We start from the raw sequence: 14999 nt of genomic DNA, 5'->3' as shown, positions 1-14999 counted from the left end.
TACTCACTTCCGCTTCCGGCTTATGGGACCTTATATTGGAAAAAATATGTACGGTAGTCAATGGCGAGAGACAACTTATCTTATCCCGTTAGAACCCTGAATTACACATATGATGTTGGTCAATTTAAAATATAATTTTGCAAGTCAAGAAAGTCGCATTTTGTTGTAAAACAGTAAAGTTACATGTCGTTTTGTGTGAAACCGCTTCATGAACTGCATCTCTCGTCTCGCACAATATACGTCACCAACATGTTAGCGCGGTAAAGCTAGCTAACGTTCATTGCTTTTGCTACTAGCTAGATAATGTAGCTATGTTCCACACAGAAATATATCTCAGCTGATGTGTTTAATCCAACGACTCCTGGCTCTTTTATTACACCATCCTCTCATGTAAGTGTCTTGATGTTAGCTTCAGTAACATTAGCTTTAGTCATTGACAGAGAAAGTTACGACGTCACATACACGACTTTTGGGTTTGTGGTCTTTGTAATTACATATTTTCACAGCCATGCCTTTGGTGTGAGAGACCGGGGTTCAATCCCCCACTGTGACCCATCCACCATTGTGTCCCTGAGCAAGACACTTAACCCCTAGTTGCTCCAGAGGCGTGTGACCTCTGACATGTATAGCAATTGTAAATCGCTTTGGATAAAAGCGTCAGCTAAAGGAATAAATGTAATGTTATATCTCAACAGTTTTACATCAAACTACGACTGTCTTTAATTTAAAATGTATCTTTTAAATCGACAAAGATCATATGTGTAATTCAGGGCACAATTCAAACAGGATCAAAATATTAGTTGTCTCCTGCCATTGACTACGGTACAATATTTTTCCGAAATAAGGTCCCATGGTGGTCCGCCGGAAGGGGAGGGACTTAGGCTCTCTATAGCCAGTAGTTGAATGTGGTTACGTCCCCTCCCATTCATGCAGACTCTGTGTGGACCATGTGGACTGATTCCAGCTCCCAGTGAATAAACAGGCAGCCGGTAGTGATGTGTGATACCACTTAATTCCTATCTGATCCAATACCAAGTAATACCCAGGCTGGTATTGCCGATACCGATGCCAATACCAATACTTTTTACATATTTTATTTCTAGTTTAATGTGACCTCCCCCCTCCCGTTTCTGTATTTATGAGAGAAATAAGGAGTAGGCTGTAGCCTTACCAATTCCAAATAATAACTGCATAATGACAAGACATCAAACTATGGTCATATTCTTTAATTATAATAAAAATATCCTGCTCAGAACTGCCGCTTCATAATATCATCATATTATTGTGACAGACTTAATCTCAGATGTTTAGCGAAGTTTGCAGTGTTGCCAAAGTATTTCACTGTCTTTGCATACACATCACACACACCGTCATTATTACCTTCACAGCTAAAATACAGCCAGACGTGGTAATCAGTGGTGCCCGGTCCCAGAAATACTATGTTTTCACCAGTCATAAAATGAAATGAATAAATGCAGGCCCCCCAGTGCAGGATGATTCATCAACATTTTAAAATAATTTTCCAGGAAATGACACACTCTATTTAAAACACACTCTATTTAACACTAATACCTACAAAACAACATTTTTTGTTATTGATGGGCCAGATCCTGCCAAATGACTTAGTGCAAGGCATCATATAAAAACATTTAGGCCTAAACATCGATTCTGATTTCATGGGAATGGGACATCTTATTATTGTATGTTTCTCTAAAAATACACTGAGTGACAACGCATCTTGTCTTTATTTGCATATTGGTATTGAAGTAATCCAAAAGTAACTAAAAGTAATCAAGTTATATTACTTTTATTTTCTGGTACTTGGATTACATTACTGATTAGGCCTTAATTTTTTAACAAGTAATTAGTAATTGTTTTTCACATTTCTAAAGTAACTCTCCCAACCCTGTTTATTATCTTAGCATTATTATTTTGGTATACCTTGTTTTCACCATGATAAAGATATATTTATGAAATTAATTCATCATTTATAAAATGGAAATGTATCATGTTAACAACAATGAATGTTCAGACTATTTGTATTACATTAGCTAGTAAATTTGTATTACATTAGCTTAGCCAACCTTGAAGTGCCAACTCTACTGTTTGGTAGAGCATGTTTTTAGAAAATCTTTGACCCATATTAGTCTTATTTTTGTTGTATAAAGTTACATAGTTATGTTAAGTAATTCCTCTGGAACGATAATATGTAAAAAAATAAATAAATAAAAAATGCTTACCTTTGAAAATTCCACCAAAAAGAGTCTTCATGTCTGCAGTGATTTTGTCGATTTTAACTTCCTGTAAGGAGGTTAAAAGGTGTAAAAAGGCCATGAGCTTAAAGAAACAGTGACATCTAGTGGATTTCTTTTCCACAGCATACCTAAACCAAATGGTAGAGATGGCTTAAATAGGTTGAGTTAAGTTTAAAATATTTTTCAATAAGATATAGTGACTCAAAATGTGGTCTTCCAAATGGTTGAGAGGGTGTTAAAGGGTTTTAATCTTGCTTTTAATTAAAACATCACTTGTGAAGGTCACAGACTGGGAAACAGTGGATGTGTGTGTGTGTGTGTGTGCGTGTGTGTGTGTGTGTGTGTGTGTGTGTACATGTCTGTGTGTATGCTTTACTTTCTGTGTCAGCGTCCACTGGGACAATGTTAATTAAAATGTGTCAAAGGAATCAAAGAAGGAGCAGCAAAGAACAAAGGAGAGAGAGGGAGAGGGAGAGGGAGAAAGAAGTGAGGGAAACTTAAACCACAGGAGATGGGAGGAGGTCGATGTATAGAAAAAGAGAAATACAGGGAAAGAAGTAAATGGTATAAGAGAAATAGAGAGAACATCTGAAAGAAAGCAAAAGTGAGAAAGATAGAATGGTAGAAAGTAAGAGAGTGACCAAAACAAACCAAATCACTACAGTAAAAAAGAAAAGAGTGGAAGGAATAATGAAGATGGATGGAGAGGGAAAACAAACATAAACGTCCCCTTCTCTACTTTGATCAGAGGAAGTGGGTGTGTTGGCAAGGTTTGGTGGTTTGAAATTTAAACTACAGCTGCAGGGCTCGATCTGGAGAGAGAGCGTGTGTGTATGTGTAGGACTCATACATGATACATTTCCTAGTGAAAGCTGTTTATTTAGAAAACAGGTGTGTGGCGAGAAGAGCAATAAATGAAGGCAGTAGACTATGTCATGCATACATGTGTGCATAGTGTTGTACACTTGTGCATAGTGCAAGCTACATACATACAGTATGTGTAAGCTGATAAATGCGAGTGTGTGTAATAGGGGAGGAAGAAGGAAAAGAACAATAATCAAAGCACATTTTGAGAGTAGAGCTGTTGGTTAAGAAATTGCTGTATTTTTAGATTCAAAATCAATTTTGATCAAAAAAGATGAAGGGAATGGTGATAGAACAGTGGATAAGACTCATGTCTTTGGTGTGAGAGACCTGGATTCGATTCCTGTTGCTACACATCCACCAGTGTGTCTCTGACCTTATTCCACAAGGCACGTGACTTCTGACATATATAGCAATTGTAAGTTGCTTTGGATAAAGGCTGCAGCTAAATGAAAGGAATGTATTCAACCCTCTACCTCTCCGCAGGCTATTTTCTTTCACCGCAACTAAAATATAAAAATAAATCTATAGTGCCAAAGCAGAAAATGACTAGTGCACAAGTGCAAAAAATAGTAACTATCAGAACTTTAAGCAATCGGAAAAAGACCCCTTTGTTTTATGTTTTTGTAGAATATTCACTGCTCTTCACAGACGTCACAACCATCTAGCAGGAGTCTTCTTATTGTAATGATAAAAACATGATCACTCAACATCTTCCCAAAAACACAGCCAACTGTATTCAGTTCTTAGGCTAGTGCCAGGGACTGAACCCATGAATCTGCGGTGGCGGGCGAGTGCTTTTACCCCTGCAGCACCCAGGCACCCATAAGTTAAGCTTTTTATTTTCCATCATTAGCATGTAGCTTATTACTTCTGCTGCTTGTTGTGTCAGTTTAAATGGCTATGAACACCAGAAAGGCAGAGCAGGAAGAAGCATAATGTAATAGTGAGCCAGAGGGAGAGATTATCTCACAGGGACTGTATAACAGTGAAGAGGTTTGAGCGCATCCATGGAATGCATTGTCTTTGTTTGAATAGTGAAATTATTTCTACAAGAAAAAATGAATAAATAATTCAAGCATTAACTTCATTGCCTTGTCTTGTCCTCTCCTCTCTTCCAGGGTCAAAACTGTGAAATACCCATCAATGCCTGTATTAGTTTCCCCTGCTCTAATGGAGGAACCTGCCACATTCAGACTGGCCATCAAGACCACTTCAGGTACAAAAAAAAATCTGGTATTAACTAATATGTTAATAACATTTTGTAGTTTTAATCACTGAAAAGGGATTTTATTTGCGTGTTAGTGTGTTTATGCCACCAACTATCTGCCAGTTTTTCCAGTACAGTTTCTTGAAAAAAGCAACACAACAATGTATTTAGTTTTTTGTATTTATGTTGAATAATGGGAAGTAATGAAATGGGAGTAATTTCAGAGAAGTCTTTTGGGGATCCATTTACGCTGTGGGTCAAATCTTATTGCCCTTTCTACCATGCCACCACTCTCTATTAGTGGAGACGTTTTTTAAAAACTCTGTTTTCTCATCTTAGGGGAAAATTAACTTTACTCTGCCCCCAGAAATATAGACAACATGATTAGAGTAGACAGTCTTGCCTCACTGGACAATGCATTACACGAGATAACAACTTACTTTGACCTTATGATGTGTTTTCCTGCCTGTGTGTGTGTGTTGTGTGGTGGGGGTGGGGACTTCAGAGGAGGAACTCCATTTGAACTGCTCATTAAACCCGTGTGGCTCCTCTGACCTCCTTACTCACTTAAAGGGATGTTTTAAAGTTCTGTCATTGTCCACAGTCTTTCTTAACTCTCACACTGTTTCCATATTGTACATGTGTTTTAAATGTTTTTGTGATAACACGCAAATAATACAAAGCTGCAAATAATAAAATATAATATAACCTTCATTTGATAAAGATTATATTTAAGTTCATGACGCATTTCTAAATGTGAGCTATAATTTCATTTTTAATATACTGGAATAAACTAAGAGATAGAGTGTATGTTTTTTTTATTCTTTTATTTTTAAAGTATGGGCACATAAGTGTAAATGTTGGATCTGTGTGTTTTGTGTTTTGCTCCAATACCATGCAACAGTTAATTTAAAGTATTGCCACAGTTTTGCCTACACACACAATGCACAAGTTCCTAAAGCAAAATTTTGAAAAATCCAGTGCATGGATCTGTCTTGTCTTTGGTGCAAATCAAATCCAGCATCACAGCAGTATCAGACTGTCCCATTCCGACAAAATAAATGTCCACTGAAAAAGATTTGCTGCAATCAATGTGTTCAGAAATTACCAAAAATACGACTACATATCAACTGTAGAAAAATTTATTCCCTCTGAATTTGCTGTTAACAATTAAAAACAGCTGTAACAATTTTGCTATTATGGGTTTTAATAAGAAACTCACAGTTCATAATGGGCTTGACCCCTTTATTCATCTGTATTCATCCAAGGAAAGCATACTGCATATCTTCGCTCATTTTCAGGAACCCCCTTGCTTCACATTCATACAGTTTCACACATTCACACCTGGGAGCTGCCCAACACAACCACAGTTTGACTTCCGGCTGCAGAGCAGCTCCACTGGAGACGTAGGGGTCAAGTGCCTCTCAGTGGCAGTTGCTGAGAGAATGGAGAATGATACATGATCTTAAACTTGCTTTTCACACCTCTGGGCTTCTGTTGCATTCTTTGCACAGTATGACAGCTTGAAATACTGTAAATGTTGTAAAAGATGTTCTTCGGCCCATTCCCCTATCACCTCATGACTAATCCCTTTTGGACCAAGAAACTACAGCAAGCGCATCCAAGTTAATTTGTAAATAAGTACCTAGAGACAAAATATAAATCTGGTTGTAGACCACAGACCAAAAATAATCAAAATGGTCACCAGTTGTTTAGAAATATGAGAAATTAAAAACAGACATTTGGTGTATTTTTGACAAAACAGCCCTTTTTGCCATTAAATTGAACCAAACTACATAAAATACACAATGTTTTTACAAGGAGGCAACCTTGAAAGTGAGATTGCTTATATTTATGAAAAATGAATAAAATTCAAATAATGTAAATTCTGCATTCTGCAAGTGTGTGTATGTATATTCATGAGCATGCTTGGGCCTGCCAGGGTCATCAGTTTCTCTCTGTCATCCCTCATGACAAACCACCACTTTGATTGAAACAATTGTCATAAATATCTTGACCAGATTTTTTCTCGTCCTCGAGCCCCATAAGGCCTTTGCCCTTTGCAAAGATTTGATGTGCTTCTGGCCTTTAACATCCTGCATGGTAATGCTATTTGGGGTCTCTTTACCCTTTACAGATCTTTTCTTAATGTTAATACCAATACAGGTACAGATACTTGTGCCCTCTGAGAGACAGAGAGAAGTAGAAAGACAGAAAGAGTACAAGACCAGACCCCTTTTGACATTTTAACATGTTCTATAATCAGTTAGGGATATTCAATAAGTCCAATTAGCCTTGGTTCTTAGCAGGGACCCATTTGTCAAACTATATACTTTAAATGTCAAGACTGGGATTTAATTAGTCAGACTGTGCTCTCTGACCCTGTAAGTGCTGGCAGTGTTCCTCTTATTTCTTTGTATTTTGTTTCTCAGGAAACACTTTGGGTCTTTTTTCTTTTCTTTCTTTCTTGCACTTTCTTTTATTATTCTTCCTTTTTCTTTCTATGCAGACAAATTACCACTTATTAATGTAACAACTTTCCAAACTAAGCCAATTAAAGATTTTACCACACCCAAAACCAATATTGTATTTGTGCAATAAGGGTAAATGTATGATGTCTCAAATAGGAGGAATTGTACATACAATTCTTCTGCAGGTTTGTGCCCGAGACTTTGAACGTGAGTTATTGTGTGAGACAGACACTCACTTACTGGACTGCATAGAAAGGTTTTCCACTGTTTTAAATGTTTATTAGGTAAAATAATTCCAGCTCTGTGTAGTTTTAGCAGCTTTTAAATCATTGTTTTCACTTCTACTGGCCAACACATGCTATACCAAAAGGAGAGTGTTTTTTGACTTTATTTTGGCAGGAATGTTCATGTTCTTCTGTGTCTGCTGGATGTGTAAGTAGGCAACTGGAAGCTAAAATGTTAACCGTAACAACTTAATAAGCTCATTGTATCCTAGGGACTTAGTTTGTTTTGGAGTCTTAACACAACTTTAAATTTAGTTTCCTGAAACTAGCAGGCACACAGGGTGGGGGTAACCAATGACTATCATATATGGTGTGGGAAGAGAGAATGAGTGAGATAAGTGTGAGTCTGTGAGGCAGCAAAGTTAGATTAGAAAGTCAGAGTGAATGTAAACAAAAGGAATCAAAAATAAAAACCGAAATATGTTGATGGAGTGGGAAGGACAAAGACAGTGTCCTACAAATAAGTGTGTGTTTGTGTGTGTGGGCCGGTAATTGTTAGTCACTGTCTCCTTAATGTGTTAGGATGACCTGCTGTAAAATAGTTTTCATCCAAAAAAGCAACTTGACTCATTAAAGTGCAAGAGACTAAGAGAATAAAGAGTCTTGAGAGAGTTCGAGCTGCTGAGTGCAGCTGTGGTCAGCTTTATCAAACTTTGTGTGTCGGAGGGTGATCTTTACCTAAAACTAGTGTGTGTTTTTGAGCGCATGTGATGTATTATAAGGAGTTAACCCGAGATACGAATTGTGGGAAAATGGGAGAGAGATCAAGGGGTGGTGAGAAGGGAGGAGGGTGAAATGTATCTGAAGATGAAGGAGGTGGCTTTGATAAATCCTTTAGATTCACCCAGGTGGGCGGTGTCCAAGAGTAGTGGCATAAAACTAGAAAAAAGATTATCTCAGCATGTTTTTTCTTAGCTCTGGGTGGGTTGGCTTTGTTATAAACTTTTTTCCTGCCTTATCTGACATTAGACACTGGAGGAACTTTGACTTCTGTTGTTCATTAATGAAACATCCCCTAATAAGAAAGAGTTTTAAAGGGGTGACTTCTTCTCTCTAAATTCTAGGGCAGAAGAAGATTGTCTGGGAGGGTTTGTGTTCTGCAGTGATACTTTAAACTCTGAACAATCATGTTAAAATTTCATTTCTGCTATAAAATGAGGCATGAAATGGTGTCTCTTGTTGGACCACTAAATATAGATATGCTGTGAGTCCAGTGGTGTGTAAGACCCAGCACAGGATGGAAGAAAACCCGCTAGAATACAGATTAAGTTGTTTTTCATTAAAGCTCATATAGGAAAATTTAATGGAGAGTGAAGTTAAACAGTTGATTGATCTGGCTGGCTGATTGATTTTATTTCAAGTTGTGCAGCAGAAGTGTGTGCTCAGATCTTGCCCAGTCACCATCTTATAATGCAAATTTTGTGTACTTGTGTGTGTGTGTGTGTGTGTGTGTGTGTGTGTGTATGTTTGTGTTGGTAGTTGTGTGTGTCCGCCAGGTTTTGAGGGCCAACGTTGTGAGATAAACCCCGACGACTGTGAAGACAATGACTGTGAGAACAACTCCACCTGCATTGACGGAGTCAACAACTACACCTGCATCTGTCCACCCAACTACACAGGTACACACACAAACACACACATACTGTATATACACACACACTTGCACACACCGTCTATTTCTGCACTTATATATTCCTGAAACCCTCAGTCTTTGCCCCCTGAGAGACTGGGAGGGTCCCAAGTGCTTCCACTACTGCGCGCTCACACACATAGAAAATCACATTTTCCACTTTACTGAATGGCATGTTAGTAATGGACAGACCCTCCGCAGTGACCTGAAACTGCTCCTATGGGAGGAGAGGGCAAAGAACGCCTGTGTACTGGGGGGTAAGGGAAAAATGAACATAGCATGGAAAAAGGGTAAAGAAAGGGCTGCTAAAGGGCAGAAGCAGTGAGAGAGCCCTCAATTGCATCAACTGAGTCAAGCGAGTTATAGCTAAAATGCTGACTGGGGAGTTAAGTTTTTCTAGCTGTGACAGTGTCCTCTAAAACAGACACATACACACACACACACACACACACACACACATACACACAGCTGCTCCCCTTTGACACTGGATCTCAGTCAATATATACACACACACACACACACACCATGTCATTATCGTTGTTGGCATAGAGCAGCCTCTCACACTGCCAACCACCTTAACACATACAGCTGTTGCACACACACACACACACACACACACACACACACACACACACACACAGCTGGTTCCTTTGGCTCTGCACCTCCGCTCAGCTCAGGGAACCTGGCCATAATCATCAGGTGTCACATTAAGAGGACACTCCTTCCTAGTTGCTCACCTTTCTCAAACTCAGCAACCAGGACTGTCATGTCATATTTGCACCAGAGGGGGGGAAAAAATCAAGATTTAAGGTCACAAGACCTTTTAAACAGCTGATATAAGGTTTCTACACCCAAGAGGTTGATTCCAAAATGAAAAAAAGCCATAGAAGAAGGTCACTAAGACCATTAGGGTTGATTCTCTGGAGACTATGCATATTTTATTAAAAATCCAACCATTATTGTTTGAAATGCTTTGTCACGGAGAAAAATGTTTGTGAAGGGGATATTCTGACTTGAATATGGTACTACACAAAACATCAGGGAGTCAATAATCTCAATTAGAATTATCCTCTTGGGGCCATAAATATTTATATTAATTTCATTACAATTCCCGGTTGACGATGGATGGATGGATGGAATTTCATGACAATCTAGATTTGTTTAGAAATCTTGATGTAGACCAAATTGTCCAGTTGGATAGCTCTTACATTCCAAATATAATATAATAAGATTTAGTTTTCCTGTGCTTGATGCCAGCAAATATGTGTGTGTGTATATATATATATATATACATGTATGTGTGTGTGTGAATATGCTCTCAAATGTGTTCTGGCCAGCACTTTAACATACTGTAATCACTCTCATGACAATTTTGTGTCAAAGAAAAGAAAACAGACTGTCAGGCTTTGAACCATATTCAACATTGGCAATATTTTGCTGGTAATCCGTTGCTTTGCTCTGTTGCTTTATGGCACAAGCTCTGATCTTCCAACACAAACTGAGCTACAGATCCCACAGAGGGGAAAAATGAAAGGCCAATGGGTAAATCACTCCCAGCATGTTTATCCTCTTCAGTAACCACCTTAATGATATTACAATTTTGTATGGTAATTATACTAAGCAATTTCACATCAATAAATTTTTCTTTAACTAAGTGTCCAAAGTTTGAGGCCTCCTGGTAAGCCTTTACCTTTACTCTAGTGTCGTAGATAAATTGATTGTACTTTCAATGCTTTTGCACATTTGCTGTCGCTTAAAGAATTTCAGATTTATTTTCCATCGGATGCAGGAGTATACTGTAGTTCAGAACAACATGGGTCTAAAAGTGACTTGAGAAAAGAGTGGTGGAGACAGTCAGGGTGGGAGTGAGGCGGCATGATTAGATTAAAGCAGGCAGAGAACGATGGAAGTGTGCTTGACCTTTCTCAATCCCTTCTTCCTTCTTATGACCAACTTTAGCTACTGCTATTTCACATGCTATTAACCCTTCTCAGCCTTTGTGTGTGTGTGTGTGTGTGTGTGTGTGTGTGTGTGTGTAAGTAGATCTGTAGAGCGTAGCCACTCTTATACAGCCTATTAACCCTCTTCTCCATCAACTCTGAGAAAAAGCTGATAATGCTATTCCCTGTGTGTGTGTGTGTGTGTGTGTGTGTGTGTGTGAGGACATGAGGACTTCCACTGCACATTATCTGAGGTCCTGAACAAGATAGTCACATATATAAATGATCTCTTTCCACCCCTTGTTTTCTTTATTTTCCACGCTTGTGAACATTAAATGGTTAGACAGGCCCTCTCCTCCATTCTCTTTTCTTGTTCTGTCTTTCTGTTACTATTCTCCCTTGTTTCCCACTGCAATTTATTTGTGCACTTTTATTGAAAAAAATTATTCTTCTATGATTTGTTGGTGGAATGATGCAATAATCTGTATTAAACACAAGCCAAAACACACACGTACATTATTGATTTAGTTTTACATGCAAACTTATTTTAATTACTAAAGGAAAAAATATTTTCTTTCACTCTTTGTCACCAGGTGACTTGTGTGAGGAGGTGGTTGACCCTTGTCTTCATGGTTTCGATCCCTGTCAGCACGACTCAAAATGTGTCCATGTTGGCCGCAGTTACAGGTGAGTCACAGCTTCGCAGGAGGTCAGTACTTAAGAGGGTCAGAGGTCACATCGCTGAGACAACAAAGTGACAGGAGCAGAGGTCAAAAGTTAAAAGCTGACTTTTTTGTGAAACAAGGAAGATCAGAACGGTCATCACTGCCCTGAATTTGAACTCTTGATTAGATAAATATATAACCAGAAATACACAAACAAACACACACACACAAAAATACAGACAGAAACACATGAAACAACACTTATTTGACACCTTTTTGTTTTTAGTAAAAACTATGTAAGTAATGTGTAGTTAATCTCAGGGTTTGTGACTCATACACAAATACATGCAGTTCAATGGCTAGTATTATCACCTTCTCCAATCTAAAAGGAATTTTGTGTAACAGTAAGTAGAAAGTTTGGTGTCCTGCTCTAATTTTATAACAGGAAACTTGTTTCAAAAACATGGGTTGAAGACGAAGAACAAGGAGAAGAGAACTGAAAACTCTCACCTCTGTGTACAGTAAAGCATCTGTAATCATGAGGTAAAGCTTGTTGCCCACACACACAGTAATCCCATCCATATTTCCATGTCAATTCTAGGTGCGAGTGTTTACCGGGTTATGTCGGCCAACACTGTGAGCAGGACTATAATGACTGTCTGGAGAATAAGTGTCAACACGGAGCGGAGTGTGTGGATGCTGTCAACGGCTATACCTGCGTCTGTAAAGAGGGTTTCAGGTGAGAGTCATGGAAACACATCATCTGCAAATCCTTTGAACAGACACTAAGACAGTCATGCACTGCACGGCCAGACTGGGAGGAGATACAGATGGCACTTCATAATCAGGCACTTGACTGCCTGGACCCACTGTGTGCTTGTGTGTTTGTATGTGTGTGTGCAGCAGATGCAGCTCCATGTGGTTAATTATAGCAGAGACCGTTGGCATGAGAGAAACAAATTCATCACAAGGGAAAGACAGAGAAAAAAACAAGGGAAAGGAAACAAATTGAAAAGGAGACAGACAGAAGCAGAAAGACTGATACTGTGTGGGCAAAAAGTGGAAATTCAAAGAAAGGTTCAGTGTTTCAAGAAGATACAGTGAAGAACAAGTAGATATACAGAATATAAAGTTTCTGGTGTCATCCTGATAATCCATTTCCTTCAGGAATACTACCTTTCCAACTTCAGCATTGCAATCACTAAATGCTATGCAATTAGGCAAAATACCGAAGAAGTACTGAACAAGTTTTATTAGAGGAAATGGAGACAACAAATCACCCCAATTAAAGCTCTATGAATAAGTTATCTCCTGTTTAATCTACCCTTCCCTCAGTGGGCTGTTCTGTGAGAACCCTCCACCAATGATCTTGCTGCAGACCAGCCCCTGCGACCAATCAGATTGCCAGAACAGCGCCCAGTGCCTGGTGGTTGCTGGGGAGCCCATCTGCCGCTGCATGCCCAGTTTCTACGGCAACAAATGTGACAAGATGGCCACTGTTCACTTCCTGGGTCGGGATGGGTACTTGGAGCTGCCAGGCGCAAAGCTCCGTCCCACAGCGCATATTTCATTACAGGTATTGTCGACCTTTGACTTCTGCTAACAAAGTTTTGTTTTTCAGCATTTCATGCAGATATTTATTGAAAAATTCCTGTTTTGAAATGAACTAAAATGCATTGTAATGTGCCATACTTTACTTAAGAATAAAAAACCTTATCCTGCAAAATATGTCAACAAGTACAAAAGCCATATTCTGCTGCCCTACATAGAGAACATTTTCGGGCTGCTTGAAATAGACCTGTGAGCTGCTCAAATCAAGCCTTTAGAGTTGCACGACTTAGTGCCAACAAAGCAAAGCAAACATCTGCTATACACTCTGTTTTCATTGCGCACTGAGCACTCGTGCTTGTGCACACACACGCACGGGCTCATTCACAGAGAACATGTATTTTGAACACCTGAGAGTCATATCCTAATAGAGACATATTTACCTCCTTTCTGCAAATGAAAGTGCGAGTGGGAGAAAGAGACAAAAGAAACAGAGGGCAGTCTAATTGATATTTACCACCTGTTTGGACCTGTGTGTGTGTGTGTGTGTGTGTGTGTGTGTGCCTCTACGTTCCTGCCAAGAGCTTTCAATGTCAGTGCCAAGGCTATTTAAGCTCTACTGAGAGGCAAGAGAGAAAATGAAAAAACAAAGAATGAAAGGGCCACAGCACTTCATAAATCACTGGATGTTTTTTCTCTTTCTCTTTAACACTTTTTTCTCTTTTCTTTCGGTCTGCATCCCAGTTCTCTCTTTATCCTCTTTTCCATATCTCACTCTCTTCTTCCATCCCCCTACTCTCTCTCCCTCTCTTTAGCTCTTCTTGGTCTGCTTCGATCTCTTCTTTTCTCTTGCAGCTTTTTAGCAGGTGTTGACTTGGCTATGCTCCATTGAAGCCAGAGTGTTAAGTGCTTGGCCCCTTGGCCCCATTTCCACTCGCTAGTTAGTTAGCGCTTAGCAGAGCACGCAAGCTAGTGTGACACGTCAAGTGCGTCTATGTGGGAAGGAGGTGCCATTGACCTCATTTAGAGATGTGAGTGTGGCAGAATTTACATTTTATCCTCATTTTCATATATTTCTTTATCGGTCCAATGGTGTGACATACCATCTTAAAAAGTCTGTTTTTTATTTCTCTTTGATTTAGACATACATCAACATTTGCAATCTTAACTGAAACCAAAAACTAGCTCAGTGCTTTGCCAGGTTTGAGAAACCTGAGGGTAAAGTAGATTTTTGAATGCTGAGGTAGACAATGGCAAAAAAAGTGGAACACAGTAGTTCCCGAAACATTTCTTTTTCAATCTTTTAAAAACAAGCTGAAAATATTAGAAGGGTAAAAAATAATCTGTGAAAGATCCCGAGTTGTCAAAGTCAACCAGTTTACTTGTAGCAGACCAAAGTATAGAAGAAGGTGTTTGCAGTAGCGGCAGAAACTATTATTTTATCATAAAAAGTATGTATCTGTATGTGAAACCATAATTGTCCTCGAAATTACTAAATTATGCAATTAAAATAACAGGTTTTCACAGACTTTGTCCATTGCCAGTCCTTATTGTGTTGTCCAGCAACCAATATGATATGATTTTTGTCCACTGTATTGCAGTTGTATAGCAGAGTTGTTGCCTTGTACAGCAGTACAATGATAATAACATTTCTTGAACTGAATGATATACAGTAAAATATATTTGTCTTTATTTCTTATCCAACTTTTCTGTCTCTCCAGGTGGCTACAGATAAAGACAATGGTATTTTGTTATATAAGGAAGACCATGACCCACTGGCGCTGGAGCTATACCAGGGACACATACGACTCATCTACGACATCGCCAACTACCCCCCCACCACTGTATATAGGTAGGCCACACACATACACAGAAAAGTACTCTCTCACTTTCTTACCGTCCACATTAAATTATGATTGGCAAAATTCATACATTTATACATATTGTGATGATGGTCAAATTTAAACATGGTTTAATACTGTAGATACATAAACTACACATCCACTCTTGTTCACTCACTTATGTTTACACACATTAATTTGCTCTGACTTATACATGCACATTTATTTGCACTTTTTCAATTAGATTAAAGTTATACTGGATTTAGATGAAACAGGGGTTCAAGGTAGTTT

The 14999-nt window shown here is 38.8% G+C and overlaps 1 protein-coding gene across 1 annotated transcript in view; it reads left to right on the top strand.

The window, feature by feature from the left end:
* Window positions 1–14999, top strand: part of slit3 (slit homolog 3 (Drosophila)) — a 257890-nt gene that overhangs the window by 226545 nt on the left and 16346 nt on the right. Inside the window, 6 exon segments of the mRNA XM_038699696.1 lie at window positions 4241–4338; window positions 8564–8703; window positions 11248–11341; window positions 11921–12058; window positions 12655–12895; window positions 14589–14719. Of these exon segments, the coding sequence (XP_038555624.1) occupies window positions 4241–4338; window positions 8564–8703; window positions 11248–11341; window positions 11921–12058; window positions 12655–12895; window positions 14589–14719 (842 nt within the window).

This window comes from Micropterus salmoides, unplaced genomic scaffold (genome assembly GCF_014851395.1).
Source record: "Micropterus salmoides isolate LMB-PRFRI ecotype aquatic unplaced genomic scaffold, ASM1485139v1 Ms_hic_scaffold_5, whole genome shotgun sequence".
NCBI lineage: Eukaryota > Metazoa > Chordata > Actinopteri > Centrarchiformes > Centrarchidae > Micropterus > Micropterus salmoides.
This window is presented reverse-complemented; position numbering and strand designations above follow the sequence as displayed.